At 36.4% G+C, this 27,847-nt stretch overlaps 1 protein-coding gene across 6 annotated transcripts; it reads right to left on the reverse strand.

Moving 5' to 3' along the window:
* zmynd8 (zinc finger, MYND-type containing 8) lies at positions 1–27,847 on the reverse strand. 6 transcript variants are annotated; one of them, XM_079857572.1, is made up of 20 exons: positions 27,785–27,847; positions 21,988–22,055; positions 21,657–21,808; positions 19,684–19,905; positions 18,424–18,537; positions 15,014–15,106; positions 14,810–14,897; positions 14,663–14,718; positions 14,496–14,573; positions 14,284–14,399; positions 13,305–13,801; positions 12,922–13,059; positions 10,868–11,029; positions 9,801–10,355; positions 6,638–7,141; positions 5,575–5,774; positions 5,370–5,450; positions 5,189–5,267; positions 4,366–4,605; positions 1–1,693 (listed from the first exon to the last, which is right to left on the reverse strand). In XM_079857572.1, the coding sequence occupies exons 1-20, from the start codon at positions 27,802–27,804 to the stop codon at positions 1,518–1,520; spliced, it is 3,639 nt and encodes a 1,212-aa protein (XP_079713698.1). In that variant the 5' UTR covers positions 27,805–27,847; the 3' UTR covers positions 1–1,517. The 6 variants fall into 6 exon arrangements, with proteins under 6 accessions (XP_079713698.1, XP_079713701.1, XP_079713699.1 ...); XM_079857575.1 differs by lacking the exon at positions 27,785–27,847 and adding an exon at positions 26,004–26,109 and having other exon boundaries at positions 19,684–19,827; XM_079857573.1 differs by lacking the exon at positions 27,785–27,847 and adding an exon at positions 26,004–26,109.

Here is a 27,847-nt window from a genome sequence, read left to right on the forward strand (position 1 = left end):
AACATTTACATAGGTGTTCTCTTTAATTCACTTGCACCATACAAAAACTATTAATTACAATTTAGACCACCAGATCTTTATTTATATACAATATGTAAACATTTATCTGTTCTTCTTGACCGCTCTCCTTTTCTGTACATGTTTTGGAATAACATATTTATGCACTATTAATAGCATAACAGAGGAATGTTTGTGGTTCATAGACACAGTATCTTATGGGTTCATAAGAATTTGTTCTTTTTGAACATTGAGAATACAGCATCAAAATGAATGCTATATGCAAAATTATAACTAACAAAAAAAAAGTATTAATCAAGTACTTTCTTAATCAACTGTGTTGGTGTGAAGTTACAGTCCAGTTACCAAGGATATTAAAAGTTAATTTAAACAAAACCAATAATAAAGGTTCTCCAATGTTTAAATACAAAGTAATCAGGTGTTTTTGAAAGATCAAGAAGGAAGCATAAATTACTTGTCTAAAAGTATCTTCAAGGCAAATCCATTTTAAAGGCAAGTAATTCTTTGACACCAACAATATAGGCATGACAAAATCTGTCAATCATCACTGGCCTAACACTATCTTGCAACTGTGTAACGTAAACGTACGTTTCAACTGTTAAAGGTTAACGTAAATAAAAAGAGAGCCAATGAGATCCTACAGAAACAAAATAACATCAACAGGATCAGGTGAATGGACTAAACAAAAAACTGAAGGCATTTAAGATATATTACAGGAAACCAAATGAACAGAACCTCACATGTATAATGCTCACTCGTATCTATTGATAATACAGTTTTACAACATGTTTCAACCTTCTCCTTTTCATGGACACACAAAATCGAACAAAGATAAAGTAGTAATAATTTGTGAAACAGTGTTTAAACTCGTCTTAGCGATGTATGGACAATATATAATGTAGTCTCTTAGGTTTTATATAACCAAATGTTCTTTTGATAAATTAGCATAAATAAGATATTCCAATAAATACAGCACAGACTTTTCTTAAAAATACAAAAAATAAAAAATAACCACATTTTGTACTATTTTTTGGACTTGGAAATAAAATAAAAAAACATGTCGCTGTAACCATTTTTAAAGTGAATGATGTTACTCATTCTTTTAAGATTATACCTGCAAATCAGGTGTTCTGAAATATTATAAATATAATTTTGGCAACATTAAAAATATGAACTCAAGTTATCAGACCCCACATACCCACAAGATTTGAAAGAAAAAGAAATAAACTGGTCATTCTGTTACAATCAAACTCAACAGAGCAATCGGACAACCCTCTCAATCCTACAGCAGGAAATGCTTGGATGGTCTTTGTGTCTTAGTTTTGGAACATTCAGACATAGTCATAACAGAAAAAAAAAACCCACATAAGCACAATCAGGCAAGACAAACGTTAGTTGAAAGAGTTTTTGTAGTGAAGAATTTGACAACATCTATGTACAGCTGTACAAACATAAGTGCTGTTGTAGTGTATGTTTTTTTTTTTTTTTTTACATGTGAGCTAGGACATAGTGATAGTGACATTGTCCTTAGCTTTATCTGCTTCACTGTCTTTGTCTGCAGGTGTAGCGGATACAGTCTCTCTAGGTGAGTTGGGTCCATTGTTCGGCTGCCCAGGAGCTTTGGGAGTAACATCTGTGCTGCCTTCTGACTCTTGTTCTTGCTGTGATGATGTTGCTGGAATTCACATATTGACAAGTCATTGCATATACTTATTAATAAGTCAAGTCATGTACACACACACATACGCATACATACATATGTATATACACACATACACACACATGTGTTTTGAATGCTTTAAATTGATCAAAAGTAACAGTAAAGACATTGTCACAATACATTTCTATTTCAAATAAATGCTACTATTTCAAAAAAATAATGAGCAGCACATCTGTTTTCAACATTGAAATTAAGAAATATTTCTTGAGCACATTAGACTGATTTCTGAAGGATCATGTGACACTGATCATGTTCCCATGCGACACTTGTTATATATTCCAAGTGTTCTGGGGGTATATGATAAGGTTTAGTAAAAACAAAACGAAATTTAATGTATTTTTAATCAAAATTCTTGAACTTGGCAGTTGGTCTTCAGTTCACAGCTAGCCGACATTTGCAAGTTGTGCAGCTGTGTGTTGAATAATACATTAAAATTGTTACACTAAACCCTATCGTATACCCCAGAACACAAATATATGGCACATCTCGCATGGGACCATTCTGTGATACTTTTGCGTCTTTTTTTAAAAAGCTTGATGCTGGTTGCTATTCACTGCCATTATATGGACAAGAGTGAGAGGGACTTTTAAAAAGAAATTCTCCTTTTGTGGTCCATAAAAGAAAGAAGAGCATACGGCATTAAAACAACACCAGGGTCAGTAAATGATGACTTAATTTTCATTTAAAGGTGAACTATCCCTTTAATGAGAGTTTATTAGGCTGCTGTCACTTTAAGAACTGACTCACATGAAGCGGATCTATCATGCTTCCGATATTCTCACAACTATTAACGGTCATTTAAGACTTTTTAACTCATTGCTTACAATGTTGCCCGCCAGTAACGGCCATTACGACATAATTTTGTGTTTCTGTCCGTTCAAGTGTGAAAGAGAACTCCATGCGGTACTAGTGCTGTCTGGAGCAGCTTTCTGTCTGCAGAACATCGTGTTTCACCGTTTATATACTGTCTATGTGTTTCACAGACATTGTGCCAGTATCGTGACCTGGAGGGACATGTTCGGTTCACATAGTTTTGCCGTGGCCACGACATGTTAACTTGTGGGAACGTGATAATATGTTGTGGCCAAGTTGTCAAGGTAACGAGATAATTTTCTTGTGCCGACAACTTCTTATGTTGAGGGAATGACATCTATTTCTCGTGGCCACAAGTGTAATGCGTAAACAAACCTACATGACCATATCAATCTGGGATTATCAGAAATTAAAGTATTAATAAATTAATGTTTTATTTTGAATTAAGTGAATTAAGTTATTTGAACAAAAAAGTGCAGACTTAAGAAATGATTCAATTCACTACACTACTATTATATTATATTGTGCGTGATGTTGCCTACAGACAAAGATAATAAACTTATCATTGATAAGTTTATTATCAATGAATGCTAAAAGATTATGTAAGAACATTAATTAATATAGGCCTACAATATTTATTTTTTTATCCATCCTATCCCACAGCCTTTTAAATCCATACACTGATCATGTCTTTTATTGAATATTTTTCGATTAATATTATTCTAGACACCTATAGTGAAATGAAATGAAATGAAATACCATATGATAAATTCCCGTAAAGTGGACTTCTTGTAAAATTCCCATATGTGCACCCACATAAATTAAGCATATTGAATCAAAGCTTTATTGGCATTACTGTCGGGAATTTACAGTATTTACAAAACATAGGCTATGTAAATAGGCCTATTAGATTAGCCTATACAGAGCATTAATTGGGTAAAGAGATAATGAGATCAATCGGAAAATAAAATAATAGCTTATTTACAAATATTTGACAAAAGTAAGATAACCTACATATCAGTGAATGGATTTAAAATACTTTGGAAAGAAATTAATATTTGTTCTCCTTTTTTTATATCTTAAATATTCTTAACATCATTCGAATGCTGTCACGGGCACAAGCCTATTCTACATTTGTAAATAAAAACAGGCGTATCACAAGCCTAAAAAAATACAGTCATAAAGTCAAACCTTTATTGGCATGATGGGGTATTTACATTATTTACAAAACATAAGTAACATAATATACAGAACGTTAATTAGGTAAAGAGATACATGGAATTAAGGGGGAAATAAAGCAAATACATAAAAAAAAACAATAATAATAATAATATACAAATATTAAATAAAAAAGAAACGATCGGTGAATAGATTTAAAATGTTTTCTTGTAGGCCTATATTATTTTAAGTTCTTTTTTTTTTTTTTTTTTTACATTTATTGATTATAACAAACTTCATTCAAATGCTGTCTATAGCCAACATTGCGCAAATACCTAAAATAGCCTGTAATAGTAGGTTAATATAATAATTTCTCATTTCTGCACTTTTCAATTTAAAATAAAACATTAATTTATTAATAATATACATTTCTGATAATCCCAGGTTGCTATGGTCACGTAGGTTTGTTTACGCATAACTCATGGCCACAAGAACATACATATTAGGACATTTATAATATATGACCCGACAGACATAAACATATTTACACTAGTAAATTATGATATTTTGTAGTGTTTGTATAGTGTAAACGCATTGTATTTATTTATTACCAATGAAAGTTCTGTTGGAGTTCTGAGCCTCATACTATGTCTTACCAGACTGTGTGCATGACTTCATGTGCTCAGGCCAGTGTGCTTGTTGGCAGGGATAGTCGCAGTAGCTGGTGTTCCAGCAACAGTAGAAAATGGCTTCCTTTCTGCAGTTTGCACACCACTGCTTCTTTTTTGTTTCATCCACAGCCTGCTGTTTCTCCACCTCCATCTGCTTCTTGACCTCCGTCACGATTCGCTCTCGCTCCTGCTCAAGACTCTGCCTCATCTCTGCCATGGTTAGCTCTGAGTACATTGGTACAATATTAATATTATTCATTTTCAATTTATCGCTAGGAAGACATTGAAAAATCATGTGAATACATATATAAACAAAATGCAAATCAGAAAATGAATATCTATTTGTCATACTGTAGGCTATAATGTAATGGCTAAATTCCCTTTTGATTTCTGGCATCACAAATAATTGGCTTTAGTTTTTGTTGTTTTATTTTTAAGTTATATATATAAAAAAACAGAATTTTAATATTAGCCATTTACAGGTTTGAGACGATGACATAAAATGAATTATCAGCTTATCAGTATAGGTCAGAATTTTATCATTGGTGCATCCACAAGTTAAATGAACTATTATTATTACATTTTTAAAAATAAAGGTTCTAAACTGGTTTTCGCAGCAATGCCATAGAAGAACAATTTTTGTTCTTTTGTGAACCTTTCAGTGAACAGTGATCTAAATAACCCTTTTCCACTATAAATAACCCTTTGTTGAATAGAAAAGGTTCCATGGGTGGTAGAAGTTCTTCATGGAACCATAGATGCCAATAAAGAACCGTTAATTTTAAGAGTGTATTAGAAAATTACATACCTAAATTGTGTTTCATCTCTGATAACTCTTGTTGATGTAGCCACTGCAGTTTTTCAATTTCAATTCGCAACCGTCTAATCTGTAACAGGGTAGAAAGGTTGTTTTATTCATATCCTCAAGTTGTTAAATAATTCACCAATAGTGTTTTGCTCTTCTCCAGATTTACTTAACAAATACAAACCTCAGCTATTGTGTTTCCCGACGTACTCTTGGAAAGGTCATTATATATCTCAGTCATCGTACCTTTAATTGCATCCATGATCTATTAATAGTTCAAAAACATAAATAATATGTCAGACACATAAATAATTACATTTATGGATCAATTAAAATGTTTTTTATCCAATGATGTTGTTTTCAACCCCCATTTCTATCAGCGATCTCACTTTGTTAGTGTACTTGGCTATGTCTGCCGCTACATCTGCAGATGTGGTGGGGATCTGGAAGTCTCCGGTTGTGGAAGTTGATGATGAAGAGGAAGAGCTGACAGTGGCTCCTGCCATCACGGTGGCCGATACCGGTGTGCTGGTCACCAGGGTGACTGCAGAGGTGGAGGTGGTGTTTGGGGTGTCTTTCTGCTGCACAGCTGGATTTAAACACACCAACAAATATAACACTTTTCATAATAATGCATTAACATTGCATTTGAACAGCGCAATAGCCAAACATAATGCGTTGCAGACACTGCCTCCGCTCAAATTACTTTTTCCCCATTCATTTTTCATTAATCCCCACCAAACCCACAGCATGCTTTAGGGGGTCTGTTAAAACTCAGTGGGCTCATGGGAGGCAAGAGAGATGCTGCTGGTGTCGCGGGTGGACAGTGTAACTTTATAAAAATGAGCAAATTGTACATGTTTAATGTCATATTTTCATATATGTGGTGCAGATCACACCAAAAGCTCCTGCCGGCCAAAAGTTTGGAATACATTTTTTAACAAAATGTTTTTGAAAGAAGTCTCTTATGCTCACCTAGGCTGAATTTTTTGGATCAAAAATACAGTAAAAACATGCAAGATAGAGAGTTAAATGAACAGCAATTATTTGAAACAGAAACATTTTATTATTATTATTATCAATGTTGAAAATATTTGTGTACAATTTTTTAGGATTCTTTGATGAATAGGAAGTTCAAAAGAACAGCATTTAGGCTATTTGAAATAGAAAGCTTTTGCAACATTATAAATGTCTTTACAGTCACTTTTGATCAATTTAATGCATCCTTGCTGAATAATAGAATTAACTTCTTTCCCAAAAAATAAAATTCGCACTCATCCCAAACTTTTGAACGGTAGTTTATAATGTTAAAAAAGACTTTAAAAAAAAGAATATATATATATATATATATATATATATATATATATATATATATATATATATATATATATATATATATATATGACATTTATAGTATGTTCATTCTTTATTTAATCGTGTTGAACTGAATACCTTTCACAGCCTGTCGTGTTTGGTATCTGGTGCTGGATGAAGGCTGTTGTCCCGACGAGGATGAGGAGACCTGCGCTTGCTGCTGCGGCTGTTGGCTGTGCTGCACCTGTGTTAACACCTGAGCCTGCGTGGCCGGTTGCGCTTGGCCCTGCTGCTGCCTATGCACCTTCTGCATGTGCCACTTTTGAGAGGACGTCTGAAACTTGGTAGTGGGGTTCCAGACGACGGCCCGCTGAACCACAGGTACGGTCTCTCTGGGAAGTAAGGGCCGCTGTTTCTTTACTGTGCTGGCGGAGATGGGTGAGGAACTGTTGGCGGTGGAGGGAGTGGTGATGGGGAGGGTGGAGGAGGTCAGAGCAGTGCTGGTCGGAGCTGCTGTGAGGGGTATTATGTTAAGTGGAGCGGACATTGGGGACTGAGATGGGTCTTTAATAGTTGGGGAGGAGGAAAGGACCGCTGAGTTCTGAGGCTGGGTGAGAGTACTTGAAATTGGAGTGGCTTTACCTGCAGTCAAAGAAAAACATTCAGCATGAGACAGACAGGGCTATTATTATAGTAAACTAAAACATTACCACTAAACATTTTCATTAGGCTACTTGACATAAAAATAAAAACAAAATTCAAAATATTATTAAAAACTATAATAGTATCTCAATGATTCTAAAAAAACAACAACAACAACACTATAGGCCTAAACACCAATTAAAACACTATAAACTGTCAAGCAATATATCACTTAATTTCTACTCCGTTAAACATAACTTTTTAACAAGACATTTGCTCGTTTATTAATAGTTTGTTTTTGTCCAGTTACAGTGGTTCAAATAGTTATCAATTACTTATTACACGGCTACTCAGTAAACAACATAACTTACATGGACATATATTGATTTGAGCTTAAATTATTTTACAATTTTATTATCTTTCAACGTCAGCAAAGAAAACGTTTACTATAACGTACAACACAATCGGCTTAGCAAACAAACGAACACTACAACAATATTACAATAACATTAAAACTTAAACTCTCTGAGAGAATTTTTGCGAATGACGCGAATTGGGCGACGCGTTTGCCGCGAAAGCTCGATAATCGCCTCAATCGCGTCTTCAGCGCAAGTGGAAAAATTCAACTCGAGCGGAAAATTCGAAAGACCTAAAAAGACCTATTTTTTACAGTCTATGGTGAAGACGGTGAGATTCACCGAGTTGAGTGCGCCTCTGGATGGTGCTGTGAACCCAGACACGTCGGCGTTTGGCTTTCCTCCGTATTTGGGACTTCCACAACAAGTACAGAGCAGCAATATAATATATTTCAGACATGACGGGAAAATTATGGCAGAAATAAATTGTGTTGTTGTTGATGATGATGACACACTCCTTTTCGCGGGATGTCGCGAGATCCCGCGAGTAATCTAGAGTGAGTAACGTGAACACCATAACAAATATCTGACTGACAGCGAAATGGCGACCATCAAAATCAATTAAAAAAAGTTTTCGCTTACCGATGAGATTTTAATTTATTTTGTGAGAGAAAGTGTCTGATAATATTGTTACTGAGCTAAAACAAGTAGTGTTCGGCAGGTTGTGTGATCTCGATCACCACGAAGCAATGAACTGATTCAGTGTGAAAAGAAAAATTACTTGACGCCCGGAAACTTGTCAAATGGCAAATGGTAAGGTGTAATAGAGGTTTCTAGAAGTTTTCTTAATTTAAAGAAGCTGGGTTAATAGTATTATTAACTGCTCTATTGGGTTGCCAACAATCTTAGTTATTTTCTTTATATGAAAATAAGTATAAAAGGGACACTTTAAGAATATACTCTACACAGTGTCATTTCAGTGTCTGCAGTTATATAAAATGTATAGTATAGCAAAAATGAATCTCAGACATGAACACATTTGTTTTTCTTTAAAGATTAATATATTATATAAAAATTATATATTATTTATATATAATATATAAATCTTTTTAGAAGCAAAACAAATGTGTTCATGTCAGCAACCGAATGTCTTTGAGATCTGTCAATAAAGCATTTTTTAAACAATGGCATTTAAAAATTAGAACTAAAATGTTGCAACCATGTAACGTTATGAATAAAAATGTCAGAGAAATTATTAGTAGGCCTGTGGGCTGCCTATGAGACTTTTTTTGTGTGTGTGGTAATTTTGTGTTTCTGTGAAAAAAGACTAACAATAATGAGGCCCAAGTTCAAAGTCACCATGAAATCAGAATTGACAATTATTTTATATATACTATAGAATATATCAGTATTTATTATGAATGATTTATCCATGCACATCGAAATAAAATTAAAAAAAATCATGTGTCCTCGTAATCTTTAGCCTAATCATACCAATTTCCAATTTCATGTCAATCAACCAATTTCCCTCCCTCTTGCAGTGACATTTCTTCTTTGATGACGTGTTTATCGCCGTGAGGGAAGGACAACCTGTCACTCACATGACATCACAGCAATAGCAAACCACAGCAATCCAATGATCCAATCAATTCCCACTGGACAAAATCAAGACCTGCCCTATATTCCTTGCTGAAAAATCAAGCATAAACCAGCATGCATTCCATAATGGTCCAGGCTGGTTTATTCTGGCTATGGCTGGTATAGTGCTGATCTTGCTGGTTCACCAGTACTCCCACATCCATTGGTTGAAACCAGCAGGTTTTTTTCTTGTTCGAGCCATGTCACTCCGATATACGTCACAATAGAGAAGAACAGACTATTACAATTTTCATGCTGATCTTAAAGCCTTCCATGAATGGACATTGATATACGTATGGTCTCTCATATTCAGGTTGGGCATTGGCAAAATCTCTTTTAAACTAGATGGTTATGCGGCCAATGCTTGCGTATACTCTAGCCTAGACCAAAGGTCTTCAACCCTGCTCCTCGGGATCCACTGGACCCACCGCAAAACAAGTTCTTCAGGATCGCTTGGAAATACACAGGCAGGTGAGCTGAAACAGGTTTGAAATAAATTTTGCAGGACAATGGGTCCCCAGGAGCAGGGGTGAAGACCTCTGCCATAGACTACACTACTGCCTCTACCCCTGCCTCTGCCTCTTAAATACAAAAAGATTCCGTATTAAATGGAACGGTTGGCAGTCCTATGCTTTATTGACACTGATTCATATAGGGAATCTGACCTTCAGTTTTGGAGGCTGTGGGCTCTTTGAGTGCGGTGACAGCGGCTGAATCTTTCCTGTTCCTCTTCCTCTCCTTCCCTGCCTGCTCTTCCCCCAAATCAATGACCAGCTCCCTCTCAGAATCTGAGTCCATGTCTACATCCACAGATGGCGGCTGCCCGGCCTCCTCAGAGCTGTTCTTGGGTTTCTCTCTGGAATCTGAGGATACTTGAGCTCCTTTCTGTTTCTCAGGAGGTTCTTCCTCTGAGTCCATACCTGGTTTGTCTTTAGCTATAGGGTTGGAGGTGCTTTTTTGGCTGATTTCTCCTTTGGTTGCTGTACTGGCCGTAGCAGCAGACTCTGTGCTGCTGTCTTTGTCCTTACCAGAAGCAGCCGATGGTTTTGACTTTTTCTTGGGTGGCTCTTTCTCATTTTTATCATCAGCTGAGTTTTTGCAGTCTTGGCCACTCTTGGATTTTTGTTCATCGTCGCTGCCGTATTCACTGTCGCTTGAGTCAGACTTGTCGGATTCTTCTGAATCGCTGTGTTCTACATCCTCAGATATTTCATCTATACCTGTGAGACAGAGCAAATGTTTAACCTTCAGAATAGTAATAACACATTCACTATCAATTTCTTCATAAAAAAAAAGGCATTGTAAAATAAATGACTGTCAGAGTCAGAGTGTAACTAACTGACTGGTGAGAACAGGAATAACATTTTTTTTTTTTTTAAATCCAAGAATCTTTGTACCAAATTTTTTTGACAACAGTTTCATTATAAATGTATTTAAATATTATCTTGAGAAATCAAAAGTTCTATTGTAAAAACTATTAGATATTCCCAAAGGTGTATTGAGTTAATCAGAACCGTATTCTAATTAACAGGGAATAAATAGGCATAATTAGTCAAAAAAAAAGTTTTTTTTCTTTTTTTTTTTCTAAATTTCTAATAAAATAAAATGTTTAACGGAATTTTGATAATGGTGTGTGAATGGCATCAATGTGAATAAAACACTGAAAGCCATTGCCACTGCAATTTTACGTCAATTGGAAGTGTGAAAATGGCTTTTGTGTTTCTGAACTGACCCAGCTGTGCTTTGCAGCTCTCTATGGTCTTGTCCAGGTTGAGTTGGAAACGGCTTCTGATTTGTCTCTTTGGAGAGGTGAGGGAGGGCTGAGCCCCCTGCTGCTGTTGTTGCTGGACACTTTCACTCAGCTCCTTCAGGTCCATCTCTGCCTTACTACGATCTGAAAGAGATCACAAGGCATTATGAGCATATAAAAGCATAAAGGCTGAATTAAAGAGTTTACCAATTCTTAATTCACAAGTCTTTCTTGAGGTACAGAATATTTTGTATAAATAAGATCTAGGATGATTTAGAAAGACTATGTGCCAGATTTTATGGAAGCTTGTTTCCGCCACTGAATAATAAATAAATAATAATAATAGCGACTTTTTATCTCACAATTCTGACTTTTTTTCTCACAATTGCGATATATCAAGTCAGAATTGTAACTTTTTTTCTCAGAATTGCGAGATATGAAGTCAGAATTGTGAGAAATAAAGTCGTAATTCTTGAGAAATAAAGTCGCAATTACGAGATATAAAGTCGCAATTGCGAGATATAAAGTCGCAATGCTGAGAAATAAAGTCGCAATTGCGAGATATAAAGTCGCAATTCTGAGAAATAAAGTCACAATTGGGATATATAGTCGCAATTCTGAGAAATAAAGTCGCAATTGCGAGATATAAAGTCAGAATTGCATGATATAAAGTCGCAATTGCGTGTTATAAAGTCAGAATTGTGAGATACAAACTATTCTGAGGTAAAAAAAAAATCCATCTTTTTTTTCCTTAGAATTGGACTTTATATCTCACAATTCTGAGAAAAGATGTCAGAATTGCGAGATGTAAACTCGCAATTATGTGTTATAAAGTCAGAATTGCGTGATATAAAGTCGCAATTGCGAGAAAAAAAGTCAGAATTCTGACTTTATAACACGCAATTCTGACTTTATAACACGCAATCGCGAGTTTATATCTCGCAATTCTGACTTTATAACACGCAATTGCGACTTTATTTCACGCAATTCTGACTTTATATCTCGCAATTCTGACTTTATAACACGCAATTGCGACTATTTCATGCAATTCTGACTTTATATCTCGCAATTCTGAGAAATAAAGTCACAAACTCGCAATTGTGAGATAAAAAGTCGCAATTATCTTTTAAAATGTTTTATTTTGTGGCGGAAACAAGCTTCCATATTTACTAACAGCTTGTACTAGCGCAAACCCTCTTTTGGAATGAAAAAACTACTGTCAAGATTTACTAAAGACACGGCGTGAAAGATTAGGGCTGAAAAGGCATGGACACAGTTATTTTTGCGGCTGACCTTATTGTATATCCATTTGTAGGAGTTTCTATTTCAGACTCAAAATTTATGGGAGGAGAGTTTTTAAATGAACCATGAAAGGTGATTTACTTGTACTTTTTACTAAGGTTTGCGCTAGTGAATTTACTTGTATTTGCGCCATTATTTACCACCCAAAATAAGCATGTGTTAAACCAGACACTATTTTGCACTGCTCTTAGAAGGTAGCGTTTGCAGAACATGCCACTCCCATTGGTGATTTTTTGGAATTGCGCTCTCACGCTAATTTGCCCTGTTTAGTAAATATTTTTTCCTTGGAATAACAATGAAGACTGGAGAAAATTCAGTGTTAAGGTCCTTGCACACTGAATCCGAAATTTTCGCATGCGTTTTTTCGTATCCGTCATTCTGTGGCTCTAAACTGTCAAAACACCATTCAAACCCTTGTTACGGATGCGAAAAACGCAGAAAATCGAACCCGATTCGATTTTTTTTTTTGACGGCCGAAAGTTTCGGAGGCAGTGTACAAGTGTGATTGACATAACGTGAGGTCGTATTCATTTTTTAACGTGCAAAAATTTTGGACGCGAATTTCGGACTCAGTGTGCAAGGGCCTTTACCATCACAGTGCATCTTGGTGAGCATAAAAAACTTATTTCAAAAACATTTAAACCCCACACTTTTGAGAGGTAGTGTAGTTTCAGAAAATAAATTTGCTTATTTTTTTAAAAGAAAATAAATAAAATCAACTGATGGAGGTTTACCAAGGTTGAGGTTGAGGATGCTGCCAGTGGTGGGGGTCTTCTCCTGTTTAACCAGGGTGCTGGGAGCTGGTGAGTGGAAGGGTTTAGGGCTTTCTAAGGTGTTGCCTGTGAGACCTGCTTTAGGAGGGGTAGACGATCCTGCAAGAGTAGATCTGAGCTTTAATAAAACATACCGCTATGTTTAAATACTATTATAACAATATTCAATTTAAAAACTAATAGCTATAGCTATTATCTAATCTAATCTAAAACTATAGCATTACATGTTTTTGGCAGGTTGCTTCTGATCTCTTCTATACCTTCAAAAGCCCTTTTCAATATATTTCACAAGTAGACCATACATATGCAAAGCAGCAGTATGCATGTTTTAATCTTATATATACCAGTGCAATCCAGTGACTCCTCTCCAGTGCTATAATGGGGCAGGGCCGCTCTAGCATGACCTTTCTCTGGAGTCTCCTGTTCTCCATCAGATCCCGTATGGGCAGAGGAGTTAGTGCTCATTGGTGAACGAGGCATATCCGTCAATGAGATTCGTCTTCCTGTCCCGCCCCCTACGCTCCCAGTGGACAACATGCTTTTGCCCACGAGCAACTTAGGAGATGCCGTCACATCAAAGCTGAACTTGATCTTCTCAAGTTTTTCAGGTTTGATAGAGCCAGCGCCAGGATTTCCCGGGTCCAGGAGCATCTGGAACTGGTTGTCTGGTGTGTAAGGTGTGCGGAATGGGGCGTAATTAAAAACTCCAAATTTTTTGCGGATGTTTTCAACATACACTTCCATCTCCTGCATGGCACTGTTGAAGATGCTCTTGGTCTTTTTCACAGAGAAGGGAATCTCTTTGGACATGAGGTAGCAGTTGTTAATAGGAACCCAGGCCCTGTATATTAAAACAAATGAGTTAGAATAAAATACAACAGTGAAGTTACACTCAACCCCCAACTGTTAACTATATCTATAAATTATGTGAAATGTCAAGTAATTTTTCTGTATTCGCCTAAATTGAAATGCAGCACGATATCAATCATAGCCAATCAAAACGTACATATTTGTTTAATAAATAGATTTTCAGATTTTCTCAGAAGTGGATTTTTGGAGAAATGTAGGGCTGCAACAACTAATATCTAAAATTGCAACAAAAATCCACATTGAAAATCAAGCTTAGTGACATCTATTTCTATGGAAAAACAATTTTTATGGAAAAAAACATTTGAATGAGCTGTCAATGTGCAATTATGCAACACTGTTGACACTCACTTCTGATTAGGACTAAAAACTCAGATTAAGATTAAGCAAATTAAGTTTTTGATTGACATTTTGCCACATAATGGATGGTTAATATGTGGTTCAAAGGTTCCTCACCTGTCGTGCTGCCCAAAGAACCGTGCATCCACCTGTCCATCTTTGTCTCGAAGAGCTTTGGCAGGCCAAAATGGGAATCCCTTCAGCTTGGCCCAGACCAGAGGGTGGGGGTTGCTCTGATGCACACACATATTTCATGAACAGATGGGTAACTCACACTGGTTACTATGTGAAGAAGGAATTCAATTTTTTTTTTAGTGTAAGACACTCACACATGGTTCACAAAACCAGTTGTCCCTTTTCTGGCATGCAGAGAGATAGCACTCTGGACAGACTTCGATCTCATTCATCTGAAAGATAATTGGTGGTTAAAAAAACTGGGACTGAACAAATGATATGCTTGTTTTTGCTTATAATTCTTATAATTTACAATACATACTTCATGCTCGCAGATTTTTACAATAACTTTAGCCGTTGCTGTAAGTTTATGGTTGCCTGAGAAAAAAACAGATGGAAACAGTTAGTTTTAATATTAAACCTCAGCAGAAACAAATTTGACAATTCTGTGAAACTGTTAGCAACCAACCTCCATTATAAATGATACAATTGTGCAAAATCCACTTCACATCAGCAAGGAAAGCCTCAGTGGAGCCGTACATTTTCTTTTTGATATTCTGAATAGGAGCAAAAAGAGAACACACTAATGAAAGCCTTTCATAACATGCCAGATATTATACATTCCTAAGATTTGACAAGGTTGATTTTTCAGGATCAAATGCTTCACTTTCACCTTTTCTAAAGTGCAGAGATCCATGGGATGAAATATATACTCTGCATAATCAGGATGCTGTTCCAATGACACCGGCTTCTGAAATGGCTCCGTCTGGGGGGAAAAAGAGAGACATTTTAGTATTTAAGTATAGTTCACTCCAAAATTTAAATAATTTATTCATCTTCATATGTTTTGATAACTGAATGACTTTCTTTCTTCCATGGAACACAAAAAGAAATATTTAGCAGAATATCCAAGCTGTTCTTTATACAATGAAAGTCAATGGTGACCATGGATATCAGACATGTTTTTGTTTTTTAAAGATAAAAAATTTGGTCTATTTCTCACAAAAAGCTATCATATGGTTTCAAAAGGTGTAGTGTATGAATTCTTCGGACAACGTTTGCTTGATGCTTCTATGGTGCTTTTTTGGAGCTTAACAGCCTCTGGTCCCAATTCACTTTCACAGTACAGATATCTGTAGAGATAGAAGATCAGCATAAACATCTAATTTTGTGTTTCAGAAAGTCTTTTTTGAACAACATCAGGGTGAGTAAATGAACTGCCCCTTTAAGAAACATTTTGTCTAAAATGCAATAATGCCAACAGTGTCTTTGCATGACTGGTATTGAGCAGATCATCTTTCACTTTATCACCTCCACCAACTTCACCATTTAGACTACAGGCCAAGGTAGTAATACAATATGACTGATACGACATGAAGACTCCAAATATATTGGAGAAGTAGGGGACAAAAAAAGGTGGGGAATATAGCTAGGTGATTTCTGTTTGTTTTCCCAATTAAAAGTCTTTCTCAGTTAAGAAGCTTGGAGAAGGGGAGAAGATAAATGAGCTTTGTTCTGTTTTGAAAGAAAACTGCTCCATGATCTGGGATAGCACTTTAAGGGTGTTTCACTGTTTTTTGTACACTGTAAAAATGATTGAAATAATAAATAAACACGCAAAATGGTGCAGTTAAAATCTCTTAATTAGTTAACTAAGTTAATAATTGTAATTGGTTTAATATCGCAGTAATTTTACTTGAAAATACAGCAAAATGTATGATTTTTTAAAGTAAAAACAATTTATTACCATATCATTTATGGTTAAAAAAAACAGTAAAGGGATATTCCCAGCAGTCCCTGCATGACATGATAGTTTGCATAAATCATTTTTGGGTTTCTTATTTTTGCTATTAGTAATCTACATTGGGGTGTTCTGTTACATTTTCTGTTATTTAGTGCATTTTTAAGTCATGTGTGTTATCCTGTTGGTGTTTTGTCTTTGAGCGTATGACCCAGTTCGCTGTCTAGTGTATTGGCCATTTATGATGAACTCTAATTCATTGTGTGGCTTTCTATTGTGTCACCTATGGTGGTTATCTGTACATTTTAAGGTAAAAAGCATATTGAGATTTTGATAGTTCAAGTAGCATGGTATATTAACATTATATCACTTAATGATGTAATGGACAGCCATTAAAGTTGTTCAGATCCAACATGTCTGACAGTTACCATTTTGTTTATGTAAATAGGAAATGATCTAATTTAACACCAGTAAAGCATGGACTGGAGTGCTGCAAGGGTCTGTTTTAGGCCCTCTGCTATTTTAAAACATGGGATTAGTTTTCATTGTTATGCTGCTGATACTCACTTATATATTTAACCTAGAACAGATGAAATTTCTGAATTATCCAACTTGACAGAGTGTGTTAAAGATAGAAAAGTTTGGATGACCAGTCATTTTCTACTATTACATTTAGATAAGACAGATTTTACTTATTGGACCCAAAAACCTATACACAGAAGCCCTTAAAATACAATTTGCATCTAGAAGTATCTAGTGTTGCTTCATCCTAAAGATCTGGGTTTTATATTAGACAGCAACTTGTCTTTTGAAAATCAGATTTTGCATGTTACAAAAACAGCCTTCTTCCATCCTCCATCGAAACATTGCCAAGCTACAGAACATGTTGTCTGTTTCTGATGCAGAAAAGCTAATTCATGCATTCATGACCTTTAGACTGGATAACTGTAATGCATCCATAGGTGACTGTCCTGCATCCTCAATAAACAAACTCCACTAAGTCCAAAATGCAGCTGCTAGTTGTTACCAGATCGAGAAAATTGTATCATCTCTACACTGGTTACCTATTAAGTTTCATATTGATTACAAAATATTGCTACAGACTTATAAGGCCCTGTATGGTTTAGTTCCTGTGTATTTCACCAATCTTCTATCGCCCTACAATCCATCCCACTCTTTAAGGACACAAAACTTTTAGTAGTATGTCACTAGTATGTATAGGATATCTAAGTCCACAAAAGGAGGGAGAGCATGTTCACATTTAGCTCCTATACTCTGGAATTGCCATCCTGATAATGTTTAGGGCTTAGACACACTCTCCTAATTTAAAACTAGATTAAAGACACATCTCTATAGCCAAGCATTCACATAATACATTGCATAACCTTGTATACCAGTTATATCTGATCAAAAGCACATGATTATCTTTTGCTTGAAATGTTATAAACAGTAGCTGCGCTAATTTTTCTCCAGATTACACCAGATCCAGTTTGGATCCAGGTTCTTACGAAGATTTCAGAAGACCTAACACCTGTGAAGAGATGACGCCAACCACTGTGAGGACTTCAGAAGATGCCAATTCTGAATCAACATACAAAATTGCCAAATGTTCCATATATTGTAATCATTATCACAACATGTAACCATGCTTTACCGTACTCATTGTTTTTGCTTAAATTAATACATGATGTTCGCTAACTGCATGATCTGTATTGTCTTAGAACTGTAAACTTCTGCAATATGGACATTAGTTTGACACAGTCACCTGATAACAGATTACTATTAATTGTAAAGTAGAAACATACATTTTCTGTGAAGCTGCTTTGAAAAAATATGTATTGTAAAAAGCACTATACAAATAAATGTGACTTAATGAAATATATGTTATAAATGATATGCCATTATACCAATATGTCATCCTGTAATAATGGAAACACAGCAATGAATTTCACAGCTTCCATTTTTTCCATATTTTTATCAAGATTTTTTTCAAAATCAAAACTTTAGCACTTGTGTTGGCCTGCTGTGTAGAACAACTATTTTAACCCAACCAAACAAACCAAATTGTGATGTGAAAGCAACACTAAAGAGCACCATTGAGACGCTCATCAAGTGTTTCAGGTGTGCTGAATGAGTCTTGTGTCTATGCCTGTTCTATGTGGAAGGGGACTTTCATTTGAGACTCTCATTTCATATGGCAGTATACAATGTTAAAAAAAGTGGGAAAATGTTACCATTTTGCACCATTGCTTTGTTTTTGCACTAGATCTAGGCACAACACTCTAATGTTAACTAAATCCTGGATTTGCTGAAGGAGGACCATCAAAAGTCATGAAACTTACACCTGGCTGCTTCATCTTTTGGAGAGCAAACTTCAGCAGGAAAGACAGCTGGTCCAATGTGAGCATCGTCATAGCTTTACTCTGGGTCTCTATGCACTCTGCAACTGTTATTTTCTGTAAAGAAAAGAGAGAAATGCTTAAACTCAACATGAAATCAAAATGGAGAATTCTTATTTTTTTTCTGGAATATTGCAGGATTATTAGAATAAATTATTTATCCACATCATTGCACATCATTATATTTTTAAAATTCAAGTGTCCTCGCCGTAATCTTTAATCAAAATAACTTCCCCTCCCTCTTGCAGCACATCTCTTCTCTAATGATGTGTCTGCTCATGACACTGACATGAGATCACAGCAATAGCAAACCACAACCATCCAATGATCCAATCAATTCCCAATGGACAAACTCAAGTCCCACCCTACATTTTTTCTTGTTCGAGAAGCCGTTTCACTCGGATATACGTCACAATAACAATAGAGAACAAAATAGAGAAAAATTGCATCTTCCGTTTCATGCTTACTTTAAAGCTTTCTTTAAAGTCCCCCCGTAGTCAATCATTTTATCCCTTAAAACTCACCTTTGAGCACCAAAATTACATAGTGAAACATTTTTTCCTTGAATTTTTTTTGTCATGCCTTAAAATAGCTTGAATGTAACTCTACACCCTTGCCTCATTTAGTATACGCGGTTCTATGAATATGCAAATTAGCCCCGCCTCCACTCACTCACACCAGCTCAGAGATCCACTCGTTGACGATCACACGTTGACCTGATTGGTTACAAGGTAGTTTGTGTGACGTCAGAAACACCAACGATTTCAAACCGTGTTTTTGAGACTGCCTTTGGTTCACTGCAGTTTTAAGAAAAAAACTCAGCAATGGTGTTGACATGAATTTGCACATGGTTTGTCTTAAAGCATATTAAAAACACCACGTAGACATATAAGCAACATCAAAAGCTTGATTTTCACCACAGGGGGACTTTAAATGCAAATATTAAAGAGATGTTTCTATATCACAAAAAACAAAAAAATTCTATTTCTTTACAGTATAGATGTCAGTAGCAAAATCATGTTTACTTCAAAAGGGTGGAAAATTACCAGGCAATTACAAATTGTGACTTTTTATATTATAATTGGCCTTTGGAAAAAATTAAATTAAATAAAACATTTTTTTTAAAAATATTTATAAATGACTAAAAATCTGCATTGTTAAGTTGATTTGTTTTAGACAAAGTGAAGCCACGTGAGCCAGTACCTCACATTCAGGGCAGAACCAGTCTCCTTCAGGCTCTGCAGCCAGTTTGAGGCACTTAGCGTGGTAGACGCGCGGGCAGAGCTCACAGCAGAGCACCTGACCCTCGCGGTGGCACACCCAGCAGTAGAAGTCATTCCGCCCGTCCTGCGGTACAACATCAACAGGGTCTGTGGTGAGTGCGGGCTGCTTCACATAGTAAAAGGGACCATGTCTTAGTTCTGACTGGAATGCGGGCGAGAGAAACAGAGGGTCGGGGTTTCAAAACACGGGTATTAAAAGTAACAAGACAAAACCAACAGGCACAAAGGTTATCAATCAGGGTGTGGCATGGAAGGACAGAGGAGAGCAAATGTAGATAAATGGGCACTGAATTAATGGCATTTCAATCTGTAACATGAAGGTAAATGCATCCTTGTCAGAGGCAGAAACAAGCTTAGGTCTAATAATTCATTGCAGCTGCATCAACATGAATCATAGTCTGTCCCTGGATACACATTTCTGCTTAGCTTGCATGAAAGCCACCTGCCTTGCATTTGTTTGGCTGAGCTCATTATCCGTCTCATAAAACTAAAGACGAGGACCTTAGGTTGTTTGTGAAAATGAATGTCACTGTCAAAGATGGCACGTGTTTGGATACCCTGCAAAAACGCAGGTAGCGGTCGAATCAAGAGGGTTTATCAATTGCAGAGACCAGGGCTTGACATTAAGGATGGTCTGTTTGCATACATTTGCTGTTGAGCAAAGCGCTCATGGTGTGAGATGCTGAAAAACAGCGTGATGCAATGGCCACATCATTAAAAAAGCTAATGTTCAACATATACCAACAGTTTACAAATAAAACAAGAACACAGGAATATATTAATATATTGATACACTATAACAGCCATATTAAACTGACCTTCTGAATTATTAATTTAATTATTTCATTTTGAGGACATCAGTCATTCATGTCCTTCAGACGTGGCTTTGCCTTTGTATAAATATGTAAATATATTAGTAGTAGTAGTAGTAGTTTATGAATTATAATGGCTATGTATAAATATATTATTATTATTATTATTCAAATCTTTATAAAAGTTATTTTTTTAAATAAGATTTCTCTTCTAAATCCTAATGTAAAATATAATGTACTCTGCATCTGACACTTAATTAGAAAATTGCTACTTATTGCTAAAAAAGAGAAAATGACTTATTAAATATAATTACTATTTGATTTTATGTTTTCAATGCACTTGTTGGATGCGCTTTTTTGGGCTTCAAAATCCAAGTTACCATTTACTCCCATTACAAAGCTTGGAAGGGCCAGGATATTTTTTAATATAACTCCAAAAGTCATAATACCTTGAGGGTGAGTAAATTATGGGATAATTTTCATTTTGGGATGAACTAACCCTTTAAATAGAGGCCTAGATATTTTTTTATTGAGTGATATGATTTGACATTAATTGATTTGATATGATTTGATATGATTTGATATGAAAATGACTAAAATCAATTAAATATTTATTTAACAAAATATTTGAACAGAAAAAAGCAATATTAATTGACAAGGCTGTTAGTAGATTTTGTAACAGACACATTTCTATTATTTGACCAAGTGGCCAAAAATCACCCAGGTAATCCATCTTGCTAATATATTCGATTAGAGTCAGTCTGGTAGTCTTCTGATTTTATTATTTGTGAGCGGTAGACTTGTTTACAGGGGTCCTAAAACACAGTTTGACAATCAGATTTAAATTCTTTTCAGCTAAAACAGCAGAAAAACAAGTGGCCCTATAATGACAATATCGTAAAAAGTACAGGATGATGGTAATGATGAATACCATAAAATCTTGCAGTGCATCACCACAAAGAGGCCACCCAAAATACAATAAATACAATAAAGAAAGAAATAAAACAGACGGACACTGAAATTAGTGAATGACTGACATGCAGGACTGAACAAGGGCTTGTATGGGGAGCGAAAGTTGCACCTGATCTTTACTGCTATTGACGGCTCCTGGTTTTTTCTTCTTTTTCACAGGACTGGAGGAGGATTCGGAAGGGGAGTGTCCGTTTGAGGAGTGAGGGGGGCTGGAAACCTTGCGCTTAGGAACGGTCCTTTCCGCTGGACCTTGATCAGAGACTGCACAGCAATGGGACAAATTACTGATGTAAACGTAGAGTAAAAAAATGTACAAAACTAAACCATACTGAAAGACATCAAAACATCAACAAATATGGAAGCTGACACTTTTGCACTGTTTTCACACTTGAATGTGGAAATAAATGAGGCACACTCATCACATCAAGGACAATTCTCACCCTTGGATCGTGTTGCAATTTCCATCCCTTCAATTGCATCTGACTCCTTCTCTTCTCCTTCAGCCAAACTGCCACAATGAAAATAAATTAATGATATTAAATCTCCATTTTACACCTACACCTGCTGTTTTGTCATAGTGGCACCTGTATTTCTGATATCATTCGTTTCTGTTTAAAAAACAAACAAACAAAAAAACTTTTTTACACAAATTATTAATTTTTCACCTTCAGGCGGACTGTTTTGTTTTAGCAATCATGAAGCTAATCTAAATCTAACCTAACTTCACCATTTTACCAAACACCAAGCAAGCAAATGCCTTCATAAAGTAATTCACTGAATTCAGGCTTTATTTCCACAGCTTGAAGAGAAGAGAAGAGCAGAAGAGAAGGAAGTTCACAGTGAAAGAGCCCTTTGACGTCAGATTCACAGCAGGGCCTCCTTCAGAGTCAACACAATATGCTTATTCTCCACTCCAAGGGCCCGCTAGCTACGGACAAATGCTAATCTGACTCCAAAATGCGAAACTTACAGGTATCTGTAACGTAGTGTTACATAATTGGTATTGTTGAAGAAACTAAACATTAAGAATAAGCATGAAACTTCATGAGGCAGGTGTAAGTCCAAATATACAAATGAGCATTTGATACTAGCAAAAAACAAAACAAATCAGCTGTGGCCTTTCCTGATGGTTTCGATAACAAGTGGCATGGGATAAAACATCACATTTTATGTAAACATATACAAAAAGGCAAAGCAGTTTCCATTCTGGATAATAATAATGTGCTTTTCTCCAAACACAGTTTAGTTACAATGCTGGCAAAGGTAGCGCCAAGATGGCTGCCTCTCACTGCCAAGAGAGAATTTTCTATTCGAAATTCCAATAAACGCCATCTGAATGTGACGTGCACATCAGAACAATGGTCCATAACTCATAAGACATAGCGTCGGTTGATGCCAACGCTAAACCTCAATTCCAATTTTGGATGCAGCACGTAGACTTGAGACTTTCCATGCGACATAATGCTTTCCATCTCAGTCATTTTGCAGCCTGAACGGTTTTAAAAAGGCCCCTTTTCTCTCCTGATGCTCGGGTCATTATCACACACGCCCACCATATTTCGTTCATGAACAGAAGAACGGAGCACATCCTCCTAGAACAAACCTCAGGATGATCAAAAACAAAAATCACACTGTTATTGACAGTCACAAGGTCTGTTCTCATGCGTTTGCACTGATGTGGCAGCGATATGTCCTGCACCCCCATCCTTCAGAGATGCAGATGGGGAGGGGGTGTGTTGACAGCATGCACAAGGCAAACATCTGTAGAGCATGAGCTCTTGCCATCTTGGCCTCCTCACGTCCAACCTGCATGCACCATCCACTCCCCACCCACAGCAGAATCCAGTTCCTCTTACACAAGCAAAAACCCGAACACATGAGTTAAAAATGGCTAAATACAATCACAGAAACACGTATACACTTAAAATACAAGCTTCCTCCCCCCAAAAAACACGCAATCCCACTAGCATTGTATGATTCTCCATCTAAAAACTGACATATAATAACAGCATACCTTTTTCTTTACAGGCACAGTACACAGATTCTTCAGGCTGAGCCTTTTAAATGGGCTTTTTTCAGATTTAAAGGCAGTGAGGGATGAGACAAAGATGGGTGCAGAATTTTCCAGAAGGGCCTTGCTCTCCCTGCTGCTCTCAGAGCGATTGTCAATCTTTAACCTCAGCTGTGTGCTGCCGATTGGTTTGAGAGCCACACGGAGGCGCGTGATTGGGCGGCTGGCGTTGTGTGTGCCACACAGGCTCTCCCTGCTCCCCTCTCTCTGCTCTGATACACTGCTGCAATGCAGGGAGGGCTGCTGCTGCTGCTGCCATTTACCAGGAAAATACTCATCTTCTACTCTGAAATCTACCGGTGTGAATGAACACGGGACGTAGATGTTTCGGACAAACATGTCAGATGGTTTTATCCTCCTCCCCCTCCTGAAGTCACTACTAAGGGCGACCATTTTGATCACATTCTCTCTCCTTGCCGTGTTAAGTAAGAGCCGGATGGAGATTTGACAAATGAGCGACTCACAGGAATGCAGTAAGGGCCTTTTTTAACACCATGAGACAAAGAAAAGGCTGGAAAATGTAATCGGAGTCATGTTAAATTGCAGGTCTTGGGAATACTCCTTATGTTCTCCCATTTAGCTGCTTGAGATTACTTACAGTCAGCCGCCTGCCAAAATGAGCTCATGAACCATCTAAAAATATTTTCAATTTGCACAGTAATGTTGTAATAGGATCAATGACATGATGATGCTCATTTTTCTGTCTGGATCTATTGTTTTGGGGGTGTTTTCCCCCGACAAATACACATTAAAAATACCATTTATACATATAATAACTTGAATAAACCTATAATGAGCATGGTTTATCAAAAATAGATGAAGAAATAAAAGTTTTATTAATATATAGTTTTTTCTAAAACAACAGCAGTGATGATGATGATGATAAAAACAGGAAATGATGTCATAGAGATGACTCCTACAGACCCTTTATGACTGTGTGTCAAGGTCACATCAGACCTTAGTTAGTTCAGGTTGTAAAATGTCATGTGGTACAACTCATATTCATATGAATGAATAATTCCTGATGATATATGTAATTATATAGTATTTGACTTATTTGTCTAGAGCTAATAATAGTAATAAATTAATTTTAAATATAAATTTGTCTACAGCTAATAATAATAATAAATTAATTTTAAATTGTTGATACCCATGATTCAAATAATTAGTTTTCTTATTTTCCTGTAGTAATAATCATCTGCTTCTTTATTTTTGACACATAAAACTCATCCATCCCCCAGAAATCTCAGAAACAAAAGATAAAATCACATTTCTAGAAGTATAAGCTCAAACATATTTTAGGAAATCATATGCACATATGCACTGTCAATCAGACAGGTGAACCCGACAGACAATCATGTTTAATCACTTTAACATACAAACTGTGAAACTCACAGGTTTTTACTTGCAGACAATGACTGCTACAGCAGATTAAAAACTAAAATCACCTCACTTTGATATTATGGTTGTGGAAAAACACCACTAGTCCGGAGTCCCTTGCTATGACCTTCTGATCAGACCCTTGCTATAATAAATACAGTCTCCAAATACATGCCATCCAAAAGAAATATTTAAAATGCTGAATTCAAACGTAATATTAATGAAGCCACATTAAGTAAAACGCTTATATTCACACACAGACACAAATACAGTCTTTGTGGTTGCGCAGCTGAAAAAGGAAGTCTGTCTGAAATGGCTGCCAACTCATACCACAACTAAGTTTTGATAAAATGCCTGGCCTGTACTGACTCTTTACAACCCGAGTAAACAGACAGAAGCCTGTATTTAACTTAGAAAGTCAAACACAAGCCTAATTCACCATCTATGTGCATCTATTTATAGAAAAGAGAGTTTCTTCTATTTCAGATCCGATAACTCTGTCAGTGAAATCAATCTGCTGTATGCTTATGCGAATTAGGCCTATATCCTGAGCAAAATGCACATTCAGCATTATGTCAGCCATTGAATAGTGTTGCTTTAACTTGCAACCTGAGCCAAAACTCAGCCATTCTACATGTGCGTTTCCTCTCACAGCCAGCACTGTCTGCTCCTCAGGGCCTTCCATTTTGAGAGGCCTGGCCTGTGACACAACCTGACACGACTGTGCTCCTCTCCTACTCTTGAGAAACATTACTAGGACAGAGAACAGAAGAGGCCATTTTGGTCACAGAGATAGCACAGGTCAGTCATGCGATCCTGGAGACTAAAACACAGTGTGAGTGTGATTTCTGAGTTGCCTCTGCCTGCCAGGATCCAGCTCTTTGGAGTTGGGACAGGTTTTTGTCCCCTGTCTCTCAGAAAATCCAGTATTTCTGCATAACATAATTCAACCATTAGCATTAACAGGTAGTGTAAAAAGCATATAAGCAATGAAAAATCTCTTACCTCTGTGGATGCATGGCTTAAAACAGTGGGTAATGTCAATGCTTATTAAAACATGGAGGACAGCCCTCCCTCTCTCTCTCTCTCTACACAGCAGTCTCGGCTCTCCAAGCCAGCCAAGCCAACATTCTGATAACAGCTATGAAAGCAGTTCCCTGATTGGCTGGTTTTCAGAGGCAGGATAAAAGGCAGCAGCTGATTGGCTGACACGTTTCCTGAGTAAATGTCTTTTGTTCAGTACAGACAGGCTGTGGCAGGATTGTGGACTAAAAGAGGAGCTAGGCCTTGATCTGTATAGCTAAAACTGAGCTAAATTACTCAACCTTACACAGTCAACCTCTTGTTAAAGATGTTTTACACTTAATTAAAACAAATAATTATTAAAGTGAAATCAGTGTCACTATATACAAGCACAAGGCCTTGAGTCCTGAATTTAAACTTTCCACTGAGAGAAAAAATCGACCTTAAATGATGAATATCAAGTTCATCCATGTTTTTTAGCCTTAATACATATATTTAGATACATATATGCAGTTAGAGAAGTTCACTCGATTTGTTAATCATTCACTACATTACCTCTAAATCATTCACTAATTCTTACCACATTGATTCTACAAAATCATAACTCGGGTTGTTTACAACTTAGTTGTTTCTTGAAGTACATTGCTGTTAAGTGTGATTTTACTCTAACAAAAGTATTTTGTATGTCATACAATAATCTAATGGTGCAATTTTTTTTTTTTTTTTGGCAAAATTTAGCCAAAAAAAAAACCCAAAACAATTAAAACAATTAAATCGTTAAGTTTTAGTTATTTCATGATGTTATAGTTGATCGTTAATCAAACTATAATGAGAGAGACTTAAAGTAAGCATGTAAGTTGCTATATTCTTTTTTTCTCTATTGTGATGCATATCTGAGTAAAACAGCTTCTCGAACAAGACAAAAAGTAGGAAGGGACTTCATTTTGTCCATTGGCTATTGATTAATATGGATGGTTGTAGTTTGTTTTTGCCCGTGATGTCATGTGAGTGACAGGTTGTCCCGCCCTCGCGCCAAAAAACACAGGAAGTGTCATGTCGTTTCAAGGGGGAGAGGAAGTTATTTTTTATTAAAGATTACAAAGGCGCATGAATTAGAAAAAAAAGGTTGTGCACAGGTAAATAATTTATAATAAATACAACAATATTCCATAAAAAATAGGTAGGTTTTGATTTCATGCTGACTTTAAGGCTGGAATACATAAAAAAAAATGTGCCCAAATTTTTGCCAATTTACAGTCTGGAAAAGTTGATGCTAGTTGGCGAAAGTCAGAGCCATTCTGCAGTTTTGAGTTGACAGATTTAACAGAAAATAGCATATTGTGGACACACTGATTAATTATTTATTTGCATTTTTTTATATATATCCTGGATTCCATCCAATCACAGGATATCAAACTTGTTTGATATTTTGAGCCGGCATAGAACACCTTTTGTCTTCATTTGTCATTCGTCTCCTAGCAGCAAGGCGCATGTTTCCACGCAAGTTTGTTGTGTTTGGAAAGACTTCCAAAAGTAGTGTGTGATCATCAGATCAATAGTGTACGATGCCCAGTTTTAACAATCATAACTTGGCAAGAAAATGATGCCTAAATCTGTTCAGATTTGAAAAGTTGTGTATTGTTTTTCAGCTTTAACTCATCACCAAGGTGTCATGAGCATGTGTTTGTTTCTGACAGACCTGAGAGGGTGTGGTCAGCTTATCTAAAACTAGTTAGACTCTAGTTAGACAGGTTCTGAAGCACCTTTGCTTTGAGTGAGTCATCTGCCAGAACACACCCCACCCACGCCTGTTGTCTCCTTGCAAA

The sequence above is a fragment of the Squalius cephalus genome (genome assembly GCF_949319135.1).
Source record: "Squalius cephalus genome assembly, chromosome: 22".
Taxonomy (NCBI): Eukaryota; Metazoa; Chordata; class Actinopteri; order Cypriniformes; family Leuciscidae; genus Squalius; species Squalius cephalus.